The 20,792-nt window shown below is 40.0% G+C and overlaps 1 protein-coding gene across 1 annotated transcript in view; it reads left to right on the top strand.

Annotated features, from left to right (window-relative positions):
- The window catches only part of LOC145992352 (sodium channel protein Nach-like), a 303,927-nt gene that overhangs the window by 39,457 nt on the left and 243,678 nt on the right, over positions 1 to 20,792 (top strand). Inside the window, exon 2 of the mRNA XM_083128732.1 lies at positions 4,247 to 4,520. Within this exon, the coding sequence (XP_082984858.1) occupies positions 4,247 to 4,520 (274 nt within the window). The remainder of the gene's footprint in view (positions 1 to 4,246; positions 4,521 to 20,792) is intronic.

Genomic DNA, 20,792 nt, shown 5'->3' with positions numbered 1-20,792 from the left:
ATTGTCTACAGATATCAGCCTTCAGTGCTTCAGACTGTTTACACATATCAGCCTGCAATGTTTCAGACTGTTTGCAGATATCGGCCTTCAAGCTGGTAATGGAATCAGCTTGCTGTTTAATATCAGCTTTCAGTGCTTCAGACTGTTTACACATATCAGCCTGCAATGTTTCAGACTGTTTGCAGATATCGGCCTTCAAGCTGGTAATGGAATCAGCTTGCTGTTTAATATCAGCTTTCAGTGCTTCAGACTGTTTACTAATATCATTGCTAATATCGGCCTTCAAGTTATTAATGGAATCAGCTTGCTGTTTAATATCAGTCTGTAATGTTTCCATACTTTCGATTTGTTGCTTGCTAATTCCTTCAATCATGGCTTTTAATGCTTTAAACATATTTAATGGATCAGATGAACTATCCGTAGACAATGATTCACAATCTTCACAAACCAAATCGGTAGCATCGTGGCTTTCAGTTCGAATATCTAAGCCACAACATTCAAAATGTAAAAGCTTTGTACATTTCTTGCACACAAATGTGGTTTTATCTTTATCAATGTCCCGACAACAATCGGGAACATTAAGTCCTGAACTCGAAGTGAGATTTTTATTTGCGCTACGCAAATGCTTCTTGTCCATATCGGAACAAAATAACTCTGTGCTTTTCAATAAATATGAAAGTTCAGTGCTCTTGCACAATTAATCTCAACTTTAAACAATTGTCTTGCCCTTGTACACTACAAAATCGAGCCAACACGTTGAGCCGCCACTTGTCAAGTTCTACTGCACAATTATTTAAACGCGTCGTATTATTGTACTGTTAATATTAACTTAATAATACTCAGCGGTAAACGATGAGACTCGGTGAAGTACACAGACTCCTCTGAGGTACAGGGGTAGTGTTAGGCAAAGACAATATTCACAGCACAGAGAAATAAAATCACATTATTGCAGTATATATAAACTGAAAGGTTTTATTCTTTATTCATGGCAATTATAATGCAAATATACTTGAGATGAAAGCGAGGATTTCGCTTTGTCGATGAATTGACTCAACTAAAACGCATAAACTCAATGCGTGGCTATCGGCAAGCCTATGATTGCATAGACCTAGCTTGCGCCCCGAACTACCACACCAAGAGATATGCAATGATAACTGAGCCAATATTTGCTCTTTAGCCTTTTATTTCCAAATTAATCTTTAGGCTAGCTTTATTATTTAACGTAGAATGGTTGCAGTATTGTGCATATCATCAATGCATGGCTATCGGCGTACCTATGTTCACATAGGCCTAGCTTGCGCCCCGAACTACCATACCAGGATGTATGCACAACACCGAGGAGTTCTTTTTAAGTTAAAAAGCTTCGACGATCCGTGGCGAAAGTGTGATGATTTCTTACGCGATATCCTCGCTTTTATACTCTTTTCGAGAACACAGATTAAAGTACAGATGAATCACTCCCTATCTACAAAAGGATACTATCAACAAAACTGACATCTATACATCTTTAGAAGTACAAATTCGTATAGTGCACTCTTGCAAACATGAAGATACATTAAACTACTTATAACAAAGCATAAAATACAATAAACATTAAACAAAAGATATACATTACAAACCAGGTGCGTTATTACATATAATAACTATAATAACAAAGAAATTACTCTTTCTTTTACAAAATAAATACATTAGTGACATATTTTCTACTGATGACGTCACATAAAAATATGGATCATATCAACTAGTTACTCTAATACTAGTTGTCTGTGACTTTAAAAGGATCTCAGGATGGAAAAAAGATAAGTACAGATTTATCAATATGGAATGGTGATGTATTTGTACAATAATTGTTGCTTTTAAAGCATTAAACTGGGTAATGTTATAATAACTTGGATGTTTAAGTTATATAGAAGCCTTTTATGACTCGAATGAACTTTGAATATGATATAATCTTATAAAGATTCAAAAGTTGTGGAATTACACTGATATGTATAATAGATGCCATGTTGAATTGGAAGCAGTGAATAGGTATCTGTTTTCATCTTCCTTAACGGGCAAACTTGTAAATGTTACAGTTCCTCAAATGAGTGCTTTGAGGAAGGTCGCATAGAGTGACACTTATATGTTCTACGTTTGGAGGTGATTTGATCAGATGATGAATTTAGAAAACTGAAGCTCAGAATTGTAGATACAAAGACTTGCTTTATCCTGGAAGGAGATAACAAAGATATTTTTTTTATGTATAGCATTGATATCTTATAAATGTTCTTTTAAACATATGCATAATTTGATGCTATTGTAATTTTTGTTGTTTCTAGTTTTTATTTTTTATTTTTATCAATATAATAATTATAAAGTTATCAGTATATGTAAATTTAAATTTCCTTTTCAATATAGCACCATAGCTACCTATTGTGCTGATACTGAGTTTGAATTATACTGACAAAGTCGTTATAACTGCAGCGTATGAACATGCTTGTATAACAATGACCACAATTCAGTAAATTAATTCATTCGTACTCCACCCACAGAAAATTCATATCTTGACGGTATGTAGAATATGTGCCCCAGAAATCCCACTCAAATAACGTTCTGATAATTCAACACCAGTCCCAATAGTTTAAACTGTGTGCGAGACATCTGTGAAATGGCATTTAAGAGATATATGGGGTTTGCCCACATTAAATCCCCATTTATGTTAACACCTGAATGGAACTTTTTGTGTTTTGAGGCAGCCTCATCATTGCTCTACAGGAAACTAATAATTTAAAGGCTCTGCTTCAAATTAGAAATTTCGATTCTTGCCCCCATTTTATGAGTTCTGGCCCACTGTGCAGTGCTGAGTTTTGGGAACCGGTGCGATTCAGGCAACTTTCCACTGAGTGAATGACGTATCCGTGAATTGATCGAAGCTTAGTGTCATCGATAGCATCCGGCAGGTATATTACAAACTTGGAAGATTAGCTTTATTAGCACAGCTACACAGGAGCCTGAATAATCTGATTTTGGCACCACACTTTGCGATATAATTGACCAGTACAAGAAGCTCTATGTCAAAGTAAGATTAAAACCTTAATATTCTGATATCGACGACAACCTTGGCGAAAAGATTGACCATATCCAGTGAAAACTGGACAATTATAGAATAACGTGCAAATTCTATAATTTCTAAATTCATTGAGATGCTTTCACTTCAAGCCCTTGAATCTAACAGCATACCGAAATTCAAGCGACAGTCCACTTTCGTTAATTGGGCAATGATTTACATGGTCCATCCCCACAGATCTTACTACAGATTTCTACTCAGTGGTACCATATAGATTCAAGAGTTTTGCTATTAAGCCTATGTGATAAAAGCGGCTGTTCCAACCGTCACTTTGTTAGGCAACAATGGTGCGTTAGGGCTCAAAATATTCTAATTACAGAATGAGACGAGACTATATTTCCGTATAAAATATTCGAGGACATGGAATTCATTACCTTTATTCGATGTTGAGAACGGAGACTATAATTGTTCGTACAAACTAACAACGTAACACCTTCAAGAAATCTCATTACCATGGTGGTGATTATCAACAGCAACCTGTAGATTATTATCTAGATACGCCATTGTCGATGAACTCCACAAAATAACACGGCGCCATTACAATCATACCTCTGTCGTGACTAGAGGTATCGATAATCTCTGGCTGGGAGATACTGTGGATATGTCCATCTGCAACTTGAAAACCTTCTACAAGATCGATAGGAGTTACAAATATTTGCTCTTGGTCATCGACACTTTCAGCAAATATGCATGGGAATCCCATTTAAAACCAAGACCATTTCTCTGGTTGAAGTTGTATTTTCGCAATTTTATTTAGCAAGGTCGGACTCCACAATATCTAGAGACAGACAAATTGAAATAGTTTTACAACTGCACGTTTTAGTGCTCGATGGAGCAGCACAACATCAACCATTACTCAACCTACAGAGATTTGAGAGGAGGGAGGTGACAGTTAACCAGTGATTTCTGACATAAAACGAGTTTCTCTCTTTTATTTTTGAGACAAGTACTTCCAACAAGATGATAATTAGAAATGTTTCGTCACGTAATTACTTATGTCTATGTGTCTGTGCGTGTGTGTGTGTTTGTTTGTGTTTATGTGTATTTGTGTGTATCTCTTGTAGTATATAACAGAATGTGTTTGTAAATGAGTTCAGACTTTTGATGTACCAATGTTCAAACAATTTCTTACTCCTTCAGCTTCACTTAACATCCAATGGAGCGATCCCAGAAAAGAGGAGCGACATGTGCCCTTTCATTGAGAACCACATACTGTTTTCATATTTAATACATATTATAAACGCGGATGATGAAATAAGAATAACTTCACCAGCTCAACGGAAATGCTTGTTTCCAGATGAAGATTACCCAAGATTAACAAAGGAGTACAGTTTCGAATCATGTATTTCAAACTGCAGAAGAAAACATATTCTGAAAACATGTGGTTGCATTCCATACTATTATCCGCCTATTGGTAAGTAGGACTGAAGCCATTTCCTGATTATTATTACAGGTTGTTGAGAAGTTGCAGTTGGTATTACTTTGTAGCCATGCTCCACGAGTACGGATCAAATTCAAAACCTTTGAGGAATTAGGCTTTTACAATCTTTATTATGGCAATAGGGTCATTCCATGTCAAATCAAAAAGATCCTTAACCTTACATTTTTTGATTCATTTGATATTTGGCATAATGAAAAGGCCACAGGAGGTAGGAAAATATGGAAAGTTGTAGATCCATATCTTTTGTATTTTGGACATAACAATGTTGCAAACAATGCGATTTTGATCATTCTTTTCAACATCTTGTTAACTTTGAGTTGCAATATTTCGGCAATGAAAAGATCTTTTATTTTCTTTTCAAAAAGTTATACGTCATTCATACACTGTTACTTAATAACTGTACAACATTTGAAAATGAGACCTGAATGGGATACGGAGTTATGTTAGATTTAGATGCATGAATGCATATATTAATGGACCAGTTCCTAATATTCAAAAGTATAAGTGTAACAGAAATTAAATTGATTTTTGGTTGAATTAACGTACATGAATCTACTGTTTAAATTCGCGGTTATTAAAAATACGGAGTGATTCAAATGTCCGGTCCCATAAGTAACTCCGTTATTAGTGCACATAGCAAAAAATGGAAAGAAGAGGTAACTAAACTAACTTAATAAGTAAAGTTTCAGAATTTATCCCAACTCTTCTGACTGAGAATGGTAGATAGATGGATAGTGATAACTCAACCTGCTTGTTACCACGCACACCTTGGCTCCCTCTCTCTTCACCTGGTAACGAACAATGATCAAAAGGCACCTTGCCCCTAGATCCAGACGGTTTTGTTCGATTTTCATGACTTTCACTCACCTCTCCTCCACGTAAGCGGTCTCGCCGCTTTCTGTGACAAAACATGTTTCTCAAGCAAATGCAACTGCAGGTCGGTGCAAGTCTGGACAAGTCTGTGCACGATTGTTCACGCTCTCTAGCAGGGATGTTACGGTATGAATTCCCCTCCGTTTCTCTTTTTCACCAGAATGTCGATAGAATACACGCTCATGTACACACAGCTGAAGGACAATCGAAACTGAAATATCAGAATCATTCGAGGCAAGGAATCTTGTCAGCTTAGTGTGGTATTCCCCCACAAAATCTGCGAGTGTGTATATAAATACCAAACACCATTCCCTCTCTTGTATGGATTGGATTGGATTGATTTGGTGTTTTAAGTCCACTTTATGCACAGTAAGGCTAATCGGGACTGGTCCTATAGTTTAAAGTGGGATCCGAACCACTTGTGCCTCCACCGGGTATCGAACCCGGGACCCCTTGATTACAAGGCGACGACGCTACCACTGCGCCATCGGGGAGGCCCTCCCTCTCTTGTAAAAGATATATATATATATAATGCAAATCAAAATGAGTACACCCCCACCAATCAAGATTCCTCGTATTGAACATGATAAATTGCTGGTTTCCACCTTGTTCTCTTCGGATACACCGAATCCGATATCTGATGTCCCACATTTACTCGACAGCCTGAGACAGCAGGTCACAGATGACATGTATAGTGTCCTACCGCTACACTCTATCAAAATGTACTTGATTCTATCGGCACTCTATACAAACTCTGGCGAGGAAGTAGAACAATACCACCAGCAGACCCGTGTCAATACACTCCATCATGTTGACATCCCGCTAATAGATGAGATTTACAGCGAAGTTGGCCGCGCCCTTGGAGTAAATCAACAGGCGTTTCAAGGTAGCGGTCAGGGTGGTCGCTGTTCGTCCACGATCAGGAGCTTCGTGTCAAAATAGCAATATATATCCCTCTTGATAGTAGAGGTCACATCGATCTGCTGCCTGTAATCAGCAATAAGAAGGATGTGTTGAATATTCAGAATGCTGACAAAAAAATGTATTTTCTGGTGTTTTGTCGCACACTTCAATCCAGATGAAAATAACAAATGCAGAGTGTCACATTATAATGGGCCTGAGTACATCATCGCCTAATTAAAAAAGCCATGGCCGGTATCAAATACCATACGATATTCATAAATTTGATAGGCAATTCCAACGGGTCAAGGGACCAGCCCATGGCGATTCATGTCTACGATTACGATGATACGGTGTATCATCTACGTGCTCAGGCATCACCCACCCCCTCCTAGTAGTCATATCATTCGTCTGCTGTATGTGAAATGCCAGCATTATTGGTTCATACAGGATCTCCCTCGCTTGGTTGCGAGGCAGGTTACCCTACATGACCATAAAATTGAAATATAGGATCGATGTATCTCCCACTTGCACGGACAGGGTATGAAGACGAGTAAAGATAAAATGGAAAAACATGTGAAATATTGCAATGGATATCCAGCTGTAACTCACAAATTCCCCGACGGGCCGGGCGCAAAATTCAAGACCTTTCCAGCCTTGGTGTAGCACCCATTTGGAATCTATGCTGACTTTGAGACGCTGGTTTGTCCGAACGCCTCTTGTGTACCCGATTTCCAAAGACCGAATACTACCTCTGTCTCCATGCATGAGCCCTGTGGATTTGCCATAATGCAGGTGTTCACCTATGCAAAGCATTCTTGTCCCATTTTCATATTGAAGTGAGGGTGCAGCCAAGATATTTATCAAAATCGTCAAGGAGTGAATGAAGGAGCTAGCCCTACCTTTACGCAGGGAGGAGTTGAGGAGTGACAACGACGACAGCACTGTTGGAAGAAATTTACAGATCGGTTGGAAACAGTTCGCTACCACAATCATTACACAGGGAGTTCATTGCTAGCATATGCGATGAATGGAATCTGAGGATCAGCAAACATAATTTTATCTGGTATTTATCCAAAAAATGGAAAATTTCGATGCCAACCCTTTCATAAAGGAACTAACATATAAAAAGGATAATACCAACATCACAGTGCGTATCAGGGAGAAAAATATTTGTATAGAAAACATTTTACGGTCGGACAATATAAAATCTACTACTCTCAGATGTCTCGACTCCTCCAAATTCCTGCCACTTTGGTTGATCAATTGGGTGACGATGATCTGCTAGATATCAGAGAGTATTTCGGCGCTGACTGATTACTCCTGTTTAGGTGCAAAAGTATTTATCGATATGTAAATATGGACTCCTTCGCCAGGTTTGACGAGGTTCAACTGCCATTATAAGAGTCCTTCTACAGTCAAGTCCTTGACATTGCCTGTAGTGAGGAGGACTATGCGCTTGCTCGCAGGATCTGGGATCTGATAGAATATACCAACATGGGCGACTTTCATGACCACTACCTGACATAAGATGTCACCTTACTAGTCGATGTCTTCAAGCTCTTCCGCATACGATGCATTGCCACTTATCATTTACATCCTACGTACATGTACACTACGCCGGGATTGTCGTGCAGGTCATGCTCTTATTCACCAGAGTAGAACTCGGCTATGTGAAGAAAATTAATCAATTCGTGTTTCTCGAAGGTGGCGAAAGAGGGGGTATTGTTAAGTGTCCTCTTCGATATGCAGAAGCGAATAATAAATACACTCCTCACTATGATCCCGGCAAACCTAGCAAATACATATTGTACATTGATATGACTAATCTATATGACCCTGTGATGACTCAACCTCTACCTGTAGTCATCTACATGTGGATTGAGCTTGCTGATCTTGAAATAAGCGAAAATATAAAATGGTCAAGGCACGGTGAATGGCGGTGCATCCTTGAGGTCGACCTAGAGTACCCTCCCAGATCTTCACGAGTAGAAACGTAGGTTTGTCCTCGTGCCAGTCTCGCAGAAGGTGCCGGGTACTTAGGAGATGAAGCTCACGCTCACCTTCGAGTCTAAGAAGAATCATGTGGTCCACTATCGCCTTCTTCAATTTTACCTGAGGCAGTGTTTTGACGCTTAAGAAGGTTCATACAGGTTAAAATTCAGGCTTAATGGTTGGTCTGTTATATCAATATGAACGCAGATTGCCGTGCGCGATCTCAATCCAAGGCAGTCAAAGGTTTCTACAAATTGTTGAATAATGTTGGAGAACATAAGAAGAATGGCAAGATTCAAATTGGTCACCGACGAGAAAAATCTCCTGAAATTGATCACCGACCACACATTCAAAGGATTCGCCAGCGTCGCTCATGACCTAACCGTCATCGAAAACATGAATCTATCGGTGGCATGCAATGCCCCTAAGGAGGTGGGTGTCACTATCCTGAAATTATCGAAGTTGGCCATTTACAAATTTAATTACGAGATCATGATAGCTAGATATGGACGTCATATCGTAGTAGCCTACATGGGCACCGACTAATTCGTCTATGAGATAGAGACCACTGACCTGTACAAATACCTCAAATCCATGGCTGAGCACTTCGACATCAGTAATCACCTTCCAGATCACACCATTTTCAACACCCAAAATGAGATGGTACTGGGAAAGATGGGTTGGGGAACGCATTATTATGAAAATTGGCAGACTTCGAGCAAAGATGTACTGCGTCAAAGTATTCGATGAGGGTGAGGTGAATATGGTGAATTGTGTCTATCGTACATGCACTGCAAGGCTCACATTAAAAGACTATAAGGGATGCCTTTTCGATGGAGAATCTAAAATTGTATTCGGGACTAGATTCTCCAGCCATCTGAATGTTGTGCACACTGCACGATCAAGGTGGACTTCGATGGGGCAGAAAACATATTGCGAATATTCTACTGCCACTGGCACACCTTAGAGCATGGTCATTGCAATACTTCTGATCATTGCGGGGTTTGTGCTGACCAAGGTGATGAAACAGTTGAGCAAAAGCAGAAACAGTGTTAGAATTTAGAATTCCTCGGTGACTTATTCATTTCTAACATCGAGAACGGTCTCATATGCTATGGGGATGACGCTAAGCACTGTGTCGTCCTGCAGGGCATCGTAAAATTTGCATACGATGTTGATATTTGTTAGGTCATTGACAACAACCTTCTTCCCCTTCGTCGTGTTGATGAGGAACATGGGCCTGCGAGAGATGAATTCACTGGGGGTGTAGTACATGTCGATATTGATGGAGGTCACCCTCCTGTACGCCGTTTATGCATGGTAAACTTAAGGTGATCCTTATTCAAGATGTTCAGATTGTAATTATAAAGGGGGAATACCTCATTGCTGCCAATTTTCAGGTAGGCAATCTTGATCTTATAGTCATCGAATTGACTGGAGTATTTCTCCTGGTTGTTACCCCTCCCTGTCTGGAATAGCACAAATGAGAATTCGGGCATGTCATATTGGATTCTTTTGAATTGTCCGGTAACATCGAATTATATGTGGCTGGTTTAGGAATGTTTCTGTATTCACTAGTAGCTGTAAAATTGGATGGACACCTTCGCATTTTTTTAGTATGTCCGCCTTGTATTTCAGAGCGCAGTTGGATTCATACTCCACCACAGTTTGCGCAACTCCATTGTCTGATGACAAACTTGAGAGCCTCGGCTAATGACTTGGCAATGACAGTTCCATCCGCATTCAAGGTAATATAGCGCATCACCACGTCTTTGTCATTGACTGCTCTACGGAATGTGATCCGCAACCTACCCTTCAACATGATCTCCTTGTAGTCACAGAAGAACCCAGGAAGCAGACGGTCAGGGAAGAGCACAGTATGACATTAGGAAACAATATTTTTACCTGCCACGAATCCTCCTGCCTGGTAGTATGCGTCATCGATTTTGGATAATTTTAATGTAACCACGGCTGTGGTAGTGATGCCCGGGTAGTCAATGCGCACAATGATGGTGCCATATTTCCTAACCTATGCCTGCGAGAAGAAGTTGTCTACCAATTTCACATTCGCGGCGGCGAGGAAAGCCTCGCCACTATCCTTTCATTACGACGTCGAATTTAACGTTCAGATCAGACCTGTGAGGGTGAATAAATCCATATAGATTTCGAATTCTCGATTCGCTTCGTTAAGACTGGCGAAGGTACGACGTTTGTGAGGGAAGATGTGCAACTCGCAACCCTCAACTTGCTCCATGTTAATTTATATATTCATCACCACCATGACGGTGGTAGTGGCACCAGCAATATTCAGCACATCACCCTTCTCACTGGTCACAACCAATGCGATTGCGGGACACGAGGAAGTATATGGGCGAGGAAGGGGCGACGTTGGTGGGATCCAAGCATTCGGAGTCAGGTTTGAATGTGGCCATGATTTCCGTCTGCTTGTGACAGCTGATACCGTCAGCCTTGGTTATCATACCTTCTGCCACGTTACAATGCACATTCAAAATCTCAATGGTCAAGTGTTTAGGGTCATTGGAACCGATGTGGTTGATGCCTGCCTCGAGTATGGTGTGATTGTCGAATTCCAGGAACTTAGCGACGATACCGAGATCCACAGCCAACGTTGTAGGCACCAACTGTACCATGTGCGCCACTGATTTCTGAGATAGCACATTCCCACTCGGCAGCAGCGCTTGCATAGATGAGAGATTGTATTGGCCGAGGGTGATGATGATCTTCTCGTTACGGATCGTGATGATATTGTTGTGCTCCGTCACATTAAGATACAGAATCTTGCTCTAGAAGGCGTGGAGGGCTATGGACTTAGAATTGATTACGTTATCATGTAAGGTCAAGGTCAAGACCGAGGTCTCACTTAAGAGGGTGAACAACCCCATGCTTCAGTTGCCACAATATTTTCTGGTAATATCCCAATGTCGTTCTATTTATTCTGGACAGAGAGGCGAGCAGGGAAATTCATAGGTGACCGGAGTTGACTTCATCGATTTTGGATGCGATCGTCGTTGTAGTAGAGGTCCTCAAGTGCCTAGCTATTTGTTAAAGGCTGAAAATGGTAGACGTTCGATGGCATCGAAGACAAAAGGCCCCATTACCTTGTCTGAAGTAGCATATCCAATGGGTAAAAGGGTTCTTAAAATTCTCTAGGTTGACGACCCCGTACTCTCTTTGCAGTGATCTATTGCGAGGTAGAGTATCGGACATGTAAACTCCCCTGAAGTGTGAAATCCCTAATATGTCGATCAGAGATTCAATGTAGTAGTTGGACCGTGAACTTTTCTAAAAAAATGTATTCAAGGCAGCACGCTATTGCTTAATACTTTGCCATTCTTCTTCATGGGCAAATGACGATGTTCGCAATGGCGGCACTTCCACCTGAAAACGACCTATGGCACCCAGAGCTGCTAAGATGCCAGGGATGCTGAATATGAATCCTCCAGTGTGTGTCTTTTTATTAGATTGTATTGTATTGTATTGATTTGGTGTTTAAAGTCCGCTTTATGCACAGTAAGGCTAATCGGGACTGGACCTACAGTTTAAAGTGGGATCCGAACCACTATGTGCCCCCACCGGGTATCGAACCCGGGACCCCTTGATTACAAGGCGAGGACGGTACCACTGCACCATCGGGGAGGCACTCTTTTTATTAGATTGCTGGAGTCTTTACAATTGTGTTGTTTTGAGTTGCAACTTCATCCCACACCCCTTAGCCAGGCAAGTATCGTTCTCGTCACGCTGCTTCTCCACGCTGAGAAGACTGTGTAAGGGTCCCAGAGATTTCAGATCGCCATAGGGCATTTGATACTCAACACCCTTACGTTGCATAATGATGTGTAAATGTATATTTGTCACAACCCCCACCCCAATTTACATTTTGTATTCATGGCGATGGATGTACCAAATGCGCAATTAGTTTCATCCAACGTTGCATCCCTGCTAATCAATCTTCCGAAGGTAATATGATCCAATTTTCTACCAGCCTCATGACGCGCATCGAGGTCGGCATGGGTATTATACGGGATGTCATCCTCCTTGCATGCAGCATCAATGGAGTTAACGCCCTGGTCTCCTTTCTCGAATCGATGCTCGAGATTATTACCTGGTCCACAGTAATGATACAATGGTATATGCACTTGAAAGAGGAGCTTGTTGATAATGTCATTCACTAGTCCTCGACCCTCAGTCATACTCCATAATTTGTGAGTTATACTGCGTGTCATCTTGATGAGGTAAACTGCCTTTACTGTCATTTACTGGAATTAGCGAGCTTGGCACTGATCATGTGCGTAGTGCCCAACTATTCATTGAGGAAATTAAGATTGCCGGTACTTTCTTTGCCCACGATGACCAACAGGCGATTCCTCACATTGTCCATCCACACATATTCCTAAGGCAGGGTATTGTAATGCTTGATGCCGCTACCTGTCTTGAGTTGATTCCATTTGGGTTTGACGAGGTTCATATATTTCTCCCCGCTGCTGGATTTCACTCGATTATGGGTGCCATCATTATTTTGGTACAGAGTATCCGACCATATCAATATATCCGTCTAATTTGTGTAGTCCTCGTCGGCGTAATCCTTGGAACACACCTTGGTGATGAGTTCCATCGGTTGCAATGTACCTAGCCCAACTATTCTTCCCACCCAGTGGCCTCCTAAATGGCACAATGGTAGCGTCGTCGCCTTGTAATCAAGGGGTCACGGGTCCGATACACCTTGGAGGCACTTGGCACAGTGGATCGGATCCTACTTTAAACTGTTGGTCCAGTCCTGATTAGCCTCATTGTGCGTAAACACCAAATCAATAGCAATAACAATCAATCTTCTCACCCAGGTTGATTTTCACGTCATCATCATCAAAGGTAACTTTAAAATTCCGAATATTACAGAACACGCATTCGTGGAATTCTATGGTTCGGTATAATCGAAGAACCTCATCCTTTTCAAATTTCTCTGTGCTCAAGAAATCCCTTGCCAAGGGACCTAATTCGATTTTCTCCGAAGAGGAGGAGGTACTCCTGATGGCATAGCGTCTTCACGGGTCTTTGAATACCAGTGAAGTGTGTATGCTAGATAGTGGTTTGGGAAGATAGTTCACATAATTCTGAGCAGAAAGTGGCACAATATCACTGATAAAATTAATATTCCGCTGTGTGACATCATCTATCTCCTTGCCAAGACCGCTGATGGACCGATGATGGGTTGGTCCTGGAGCTTCTTATCCTCATACAGACCGCGATTCTCGGATATCGAACCCTGGAATCTTTTCGCCAGGTTGTAACGCTATTTAAGATTGTCTTCTACTTTATGCTTGGTCGTTATCCTGCGACATTTATATTTATCATCGTCACGACGATTTTCTGCATCGTCAAGACAATAATATATCGTCAATCAATCGATCAAACAGTCAATCAGTCGATCGATCGGTCATTCAATATTAAGAAAATGATTAATTATATCTCTATATTTTCCACTTTCTATTTCGTGTGTCATGTTCATTGTTATGAATCCATACTTGTCTCGATTCTAGCATGAAGTTCAGATATTCGAATTTGGATTGAAGTTGATGTCGCCAACGACTCTGGAATCCTACACATCTCTGAGGTTTGTATGATCCTGAAGAAAGAGACACAAAATGTTGATATTTTCGTTAAACATACGTTTGGGAATTTTGGTGAAGGATTCACATAGGTAGAAGAAGTCCATCCCCCTGTGTCGGCCCTGGGTGAAGAAATTACGTACATAAATTTGGTTCTCTACGATCACATCATCGAAGACCACTCCAGAATTGAGGACTACAAGTGGTAAACTTTGTAAGTGTCAAAAGCGAAGGTGTTGAGAAATCGCATCGTTAAGCACATCAGCCTGTACGAAAGTTCAAACTAGTGTCTTTTTACACGTCCTTTGAACTCCTTATAAGGCTACCAGCCACTTTTCACGTTTAGCATATTATCAAGCATGGCACATTTCACATTTTAACGTGGAAAACGGTGTTTGAATTCTTGTGGCACTTAGAGCGTTTACCAATTTTAGTCTTCAATTCTCGAAACATTATTTGAAATGCAATGGTGGATATGCCTATTCACTCATACAGACACATGAGTTATTACTATTTGAGCTGCTTTAGAATTTTGAAGAAACATACCGGTGCCTATTCTTCAAGTCCATCCAATTGGTTGAGAGAATTAGACTGTTCACAAGCAGGGTATTCTTACCGTACCCCTAGGTACCAATAATGAGTAATCGAATGTCGTCGGGTAGTAGCTCTTCATTTTTCTAAATTGATGCACTGGGTCTAGTAGGCTCTTCACTACATTGCACCCTGTCATATAATCACATCGTCGGCATCGATCCAACCTTTTCCGTGAATTCCCAGCTATTTCACCAGCAGCTTATTCTTGTTTCTGAGCAGCACCTCACCGATTATGTATGTGCCGAAGTATTGCGGAGCTCCTCCTCATAAAATCATCTCTTCAAGACTTCGACTTGTCCTTTATTATAGACTGCCAGGCAAGACTCTATCGACGTTAAATAATTCGGTGCTCCAATTTTAGGTGAACACCTTCTCGAAGGTACTTTTGAATTTTTTGAACCTTACATGATCCCCGACACTGTACTTAGGCATCTTGGAGGTAACTCGATATTTGGAAAAGTGCATGGTGGAGATCAATCGTGCCTCGTCAGATTGGAGATCATCAGCAGGCTTCATGCTTATCGTCCTGTGGACGGTGTGATTGTAATGGTCTACCAATTAGGGTATCATGTCAATCCACTTATAATTGCCGTGAAGGGTGAACCTTTCCACATGAGCATCTTAAAAATATGATTGAATCTCTCGACAATGCTGGTCTTCAGATTGCTCTAGTTCTAATGCTGCTCCATTTTGTGCCTACGAATGAAATGCCTGAAGACCGAGTTGTATAATATCTTGCCCTTGTCGGTCTGCAGTTAAAATGGCAATCGACCTTCGTCGAAGATGATCGTGAAGGCCTCGATAAAACATGCGCCGGTCTTGGCATTCAAGGTAGACCCATAAATATATGGAGAAGGTGTCGAAGACTGTACGAAGGTACTTGTACCCCTGTTGATTTTATGCATAATCTTTAATTGCCGCTGCTCATTTCAACCAGGTCAGCCTGCCATAGATTTTCGATGCCTTTGGCTACCTCAGGCAGTCGTGGGTAGTTGCGGCGCATGGGTCTGAGGAGTACGTCCACAATAGCCTGCCTAGAGGTGATATGAAAAGAGGAATAAGTCCTGACTAGGGTTTTCTGCTGCAGAGGCAACAGGATTGTTTATGTACAATTTGTCACCTACTTCTATGTCAATAGTTTGGGAGTCACCATTCTCTGCCTAGAGCTGTCTCGGTGGTATCGGGATGGGCGAAATTCGTCAATTCTATGTTTCATATTCTAGATTTAATTTCGAAGTCCGTCACCAACATGTTCGGGTAGGGCAATTCATGAGGCCGGTACCAGTACTTGATATTGATCAGTGTAAGTTTGCCTCCGTTGAAAATTTATGGTACAGTTGTGCTGGAGTTAGCATGTACAATTTACTCCCCGGATTAAAGGACGAAGGATATTTTTGACTTGGGATGCTGTACAATTCAATGATGACCGTCTCTTTCAGATTGTTTATGCTGGCATTTAGTGTCTCCACCTAACTCTCCATATTATTCAATCTTTTCTGAACAAATTACACATGCTCACCAATTGTTCGTACAGTCTCATTATAATCAAATAGATTTGATGTTTTGCAGGATTTAAATGATGATGAAAATATAAATGAAACAGACGTAAATAAGAATTGGGAGCACATAAGTTATGCAATATAATCAGCAGCTAAAGAAAGTATAGGATACCATAAACCAAGAAAAAGTAAGCCATGGTTTGATAATGAATGTCATAATCTAATAGAAATAAGAAATCAGACTAGACTTAGGTGGTTAAATAACTCTGATGATACAAATCTAAACAATTATAATAGAATAATAATACAAATAGTTAACCGCACTTTTAGAAGTAAAAAAAGAAATTACTTGAAAAGTAAAATTAACGAAATTGAAACAAACAGCAAAAATAAAAATATCAGAGATTTATATAAAGGTGTAAATGGGTTTAGAAAGGGGTGGCAACCTAAAGTAAACTTGATAAAAGATAAAGACGGTGATTTTTTAGCGGACCCAAGCGATATTCTAAATAGATGGAAGAACTACTTAAATGACCTTTTAAATGTCCATGTAAGAGATAAATCAGAAGTAAATGAAGTACACACAGCAGAACCTTTAGTTCCAGAACCTAACTTGACTGAAGTTAAAGATGCTATTAAAAGGCTAAAGAATAACAAAGCACCTGGCATTGATTTAATACCAGCGGAGTTAATTAAATGTGGTGGGAATTCATTAATATGTCAAATTCATAAATTAATTTGTTTAATATGGAATAAAGAAGAAATCCCTCAACAGTGGAAAGAATCCATAATTGTTCCTATGTTTAAAAAAGGTGATGAAATGAACTGCGATAATTAACGTGGAATTTCTATACTCTCAACAACATATAAAATATTAGCTAACATTCTTTTAACAAGACTAACCCCATATGCTAATGAAATTATAGGTGATTATCAATGTGCATTTAAACGTAACAGATCAACTACAGATCAAATTTTTCACATCAGACAGACACTTGAAAAAAGTGGGTATATAATCAAAATGTCCATCAGCTATTCATTGATTTCAAAAAAGGATATAATTCGGTCAAAAGAGATAAATTATATAATATATTAGTAGAGTTTGGAATACCTAAGAAGCTTGTTAGTATGATAAAAACATGCACCATTGAAATAGAAAGTAAAATTCGTGTGGGTATTAATATGTCTGACAAATTTACAATTAATATATGGGTTAAAACAAGGAGATGCATTATCTCCATTTCTCTTTAATTTTGCCTTAGAATATGCTGTTAGGAAGGTAAAAGAAACTAAAGAAGGACTACAATTAAATGGTGTGACTCAGTTGTTAGCATATGCAGATGATATAGACCTACTGGGGGATGATGTGAATACAATTAAGAATAATGCTAAAATATTTTTCAAAACTACTAAGGAGATAGGTTTTGAAGTTAACAAAGAGAAAACTAAATATATGCTTACAGGCCGAAACCAAGTGTTAGGTAATAATCAAAATCTAATTATTGATAACAACTCGTTTGAACCAGTTTCCAAATTCAAATACTTAGGAGTAATATTAACAAATGAAAAAAATGTATAAAGAGAAAATAAAAAGTAGGCTTAATTCAGGAAATGCATGTTACTTCTCTCTTCATAAACTTTTGTCTTCTCGTTTAATATCTATGAAACTAAAAGTTAAAATATACAAAACAGTAATTTTGCCTGTAGTATTATATGGATGTGAAACTTGGTCCCTTACATTGAAAGAGTAATATAAATTGAGAGTATTTGAAAAAAAAGACTCTTAGGAAAATCTTTGGACATAAAAGGGATGAGGAGACAGGTGAGTGGATAAGGTTACATAATTTAGAAGTACATAATTTGTATTCATGTCCAGATATTATTAGAATAATTAAATCGAAGACTTAGGTAGGCAGGCCATGTGACACGAATGGGAGAGGAAAAAGGAGTTTACAGGATTCTTGTTGGGAAACCTGATGGTAAGAGACCTGTAGGAAGGCCAAGACGAAGATGGAGGGACAACGTTGAGAAGGACCTAAGGGAAATCGTAAGGGATGGAAATGAATATATAGAACTTGCTCAAGATAGGGAAAGATGGAAGGCCTGTGTTGCTGCAGCCATGAACCTTCGGGTTAAAGAAGGGTAGGGAGTTAGTTAGTTAGTTAGCCTCATTATAGCCAGCAGGCTTGATCCCCACTTCGACACATAGTTTCTTGAATTGCTCCTTCAAATCGCGAAGGTGGCTGCTCAATGTAGCCAAGGCCGACTGCTGACCCTCATCGATGTGACCAATTTAAATTTTCGCATTCGCAATGATCTGCTGCCAGCTCGCACCGAGGGTAGAGTTTGAGCTCTGGGCTGTAAGGTTGTTGACCTGGTTCGTAATTTCTGAGAATAAGGCATGAAGATCGTTAATATTCTGATTTGAAGGAAGAGTGGAGACAGTGTTTCGAAGATCGGGCTTAATATATTTGACATCGTCGGATTTGAGTATTCGATTCAAGGTTCTCCTTAGAGCCTTTACCTCATGAGAGGTAGGTAGGATGTCCACGTGTCCTGCAGCGAGAATGTGTGTAGCTGCGTGATGTCATCTTGGGTGGATTTGGATTGCAGGGTTTCCAACTTAGTAAGTATATTGTCGATCAAGTGATGGAAATGGGAGAGGTCGCTCTAGGTACACAGATTATCCAAATTACCAATCTGTTGTTGGTTCCTGCCAGATTATCCATGATGCCCGGCAACTTAAATTCTAGGACGTCTTGCACATTGGGCAGGTCATTCCTGAAGACGGAAAGGATATTCTCGATGTGGGCTAGGGTAATTGCAATTTCCCAAAATCATCATATGTGTCGAGTTGGAGTTTGATGATTGCAGAACGGCTGGTTTTGGCATTCAATTCACTAGACGAAGGTAGATTTTCGATGAAGTCTTCTAATGTCTGGTCTTTAGATTGAGCTTCGGTGATGGCCGCATGCAGTATGTCCCTCTGAAGCTCTGCCTTGATGCCCTTAATGTAGGAATTTTTATGGATTGAAATTGCTCGCGTAGATTGGCAATGATATAATTCACTCGATCGTAGTCATCTTAGGTCTTGAAAACTCTGGATAATGGTCTGCAATTCGGTGTGAATGATACTCACTTGGTCCTCTAATTGCTCCTTGAGCTCTTCCACATCGGAGGTCTGAGTCTGACGCAGCCCCTGATGGCAATTTTCCAAATTTCCCACACTCGCAGCCAGGGTCTGGATGTGGTCGATGTAGCCGAGATCCGTGATTTTTCAGCAGCAATATGGTTTTAGCATCAATTTAGAGTATGGGTCCAGGAATTGGGATTGCGGGCTGGCAATCTACGACTGGATGTTCGAGTTGAGGGTGGTCTTCTGAACCTGCAGATCACTCAGTAACTTCTTGACTCGAACATCCAGCATGAATAATTTATCGCTGTTACCATTTTTGCATCGGGTATTCCCAAATATATCCATTTTTAAATTGTTCTAAGCCGGTTTTGAAAATCTTTAAATCGGGACCAAGCAGATTTAACATACATAAGGACATGCTGTCATAATCAGCAAAATGTCTCTTGGAAATTCAAATCAACTCATCTAATCTGAGTTGTTGAAATTCTTACTTCTCATCTTTCACACATTGCCAGTTCTAGTAATCTCTAATTAATTAATTGGCAGTATTAGGAAAATCAGATAGAACGTGCTGTATGAGAAAAGACGACAATTAAATAAAACAACTTCTTAGCCACAATAGGACCTTTACAACGTCGACATATTTCAAAAATGGGATTTTGTGATTGAAAACATGACAAGAAATGTCTGATTTGTGGTTCAAGGTGTGGAAAAGGAGAGATTTTTGCTGTAAAATGACAAAATAAAGTTGCATTTGATGGGGGGATCCAAGACCGGCATAATTACCTACTAATAGATAACACAAAACCAAGCAAAGGAATGTTCCCGAGCCATCTCAATGACCTATTATCTTTGAAGATCGGTGAACGTTCTCGCTACCCAAAGTTTGGGATTCGAGTTCCTACCTGAACAGAGGTGTCACTGGGTTATTCATTGTGAAGTTTGAGATTTGCCTGGAAAGGCAGAAAGGTTAAGTGAAATGAGATACATAGAAATGCACTAGGATTATGTAAGAAACTCGCCCTCAGGTCAGATGTTCGTTCTTTTTCTTCAAATGTGTGAATTAAATGTTGAAATATGATCCCAGACGTGCTCTATCGGATTTAGGTTCGGGCATTCAATTTGCGTAATCCCAACTATGTCCAGGTACTCCGTAACAATATTCGCAATGGGAGGACGAACATTATCATGCATAAAAATAATGTCTGGGCCTATGAATAGTGCATATGGTACTACAGGATATGCCAAAGATTCTGTAATATACCTGCGAGCTTTTGCCCCATTCTCCACAATAACATACTCTCTACGTCCTAGTAAAGAGATACCGTCCCAGACCATGGCATCACCGCCTCCAAAGGGTGATATTTCAACGAAACAACATTGTGCATAACGTTCATTAGGTCTTATATACACATGTTAACACCCGTCTGATAAACGTAGGTTGAATTTTGACTCCTCTCAGAATAAAACATTTTCCCACTGCACCACATTCCAATGTAAGTGACATGCTAACAACCTGGGACCTGTAGCCGTCCTCCGAGATGATAAATCACTTGTATTAAGTCTTCTATGAACTGTTCGTGAAGAAACCACAGATCTATGAACATTTCTCAAACGCTGTTCC

Source organism: Lepisma saccharinum, chromosome 9 (genome assembly GCF_977018435.1).
Source record: "Lepisma saccharinum chromosome 9, izLepSacc3.1, whole genome shotgun sequence".
Lineage (NCBI taxonomy): Eukaryota > Metazoa > Arthropoda > Insecta > Zygentoma > Lepismatidae > Lepisma > Lepisma saccharinum.
The sequence above is the reverse complement of the archived record's forward strand: the minus strand, read 5'-3'. Positions and strand labels throughout refer to the sequence as shown.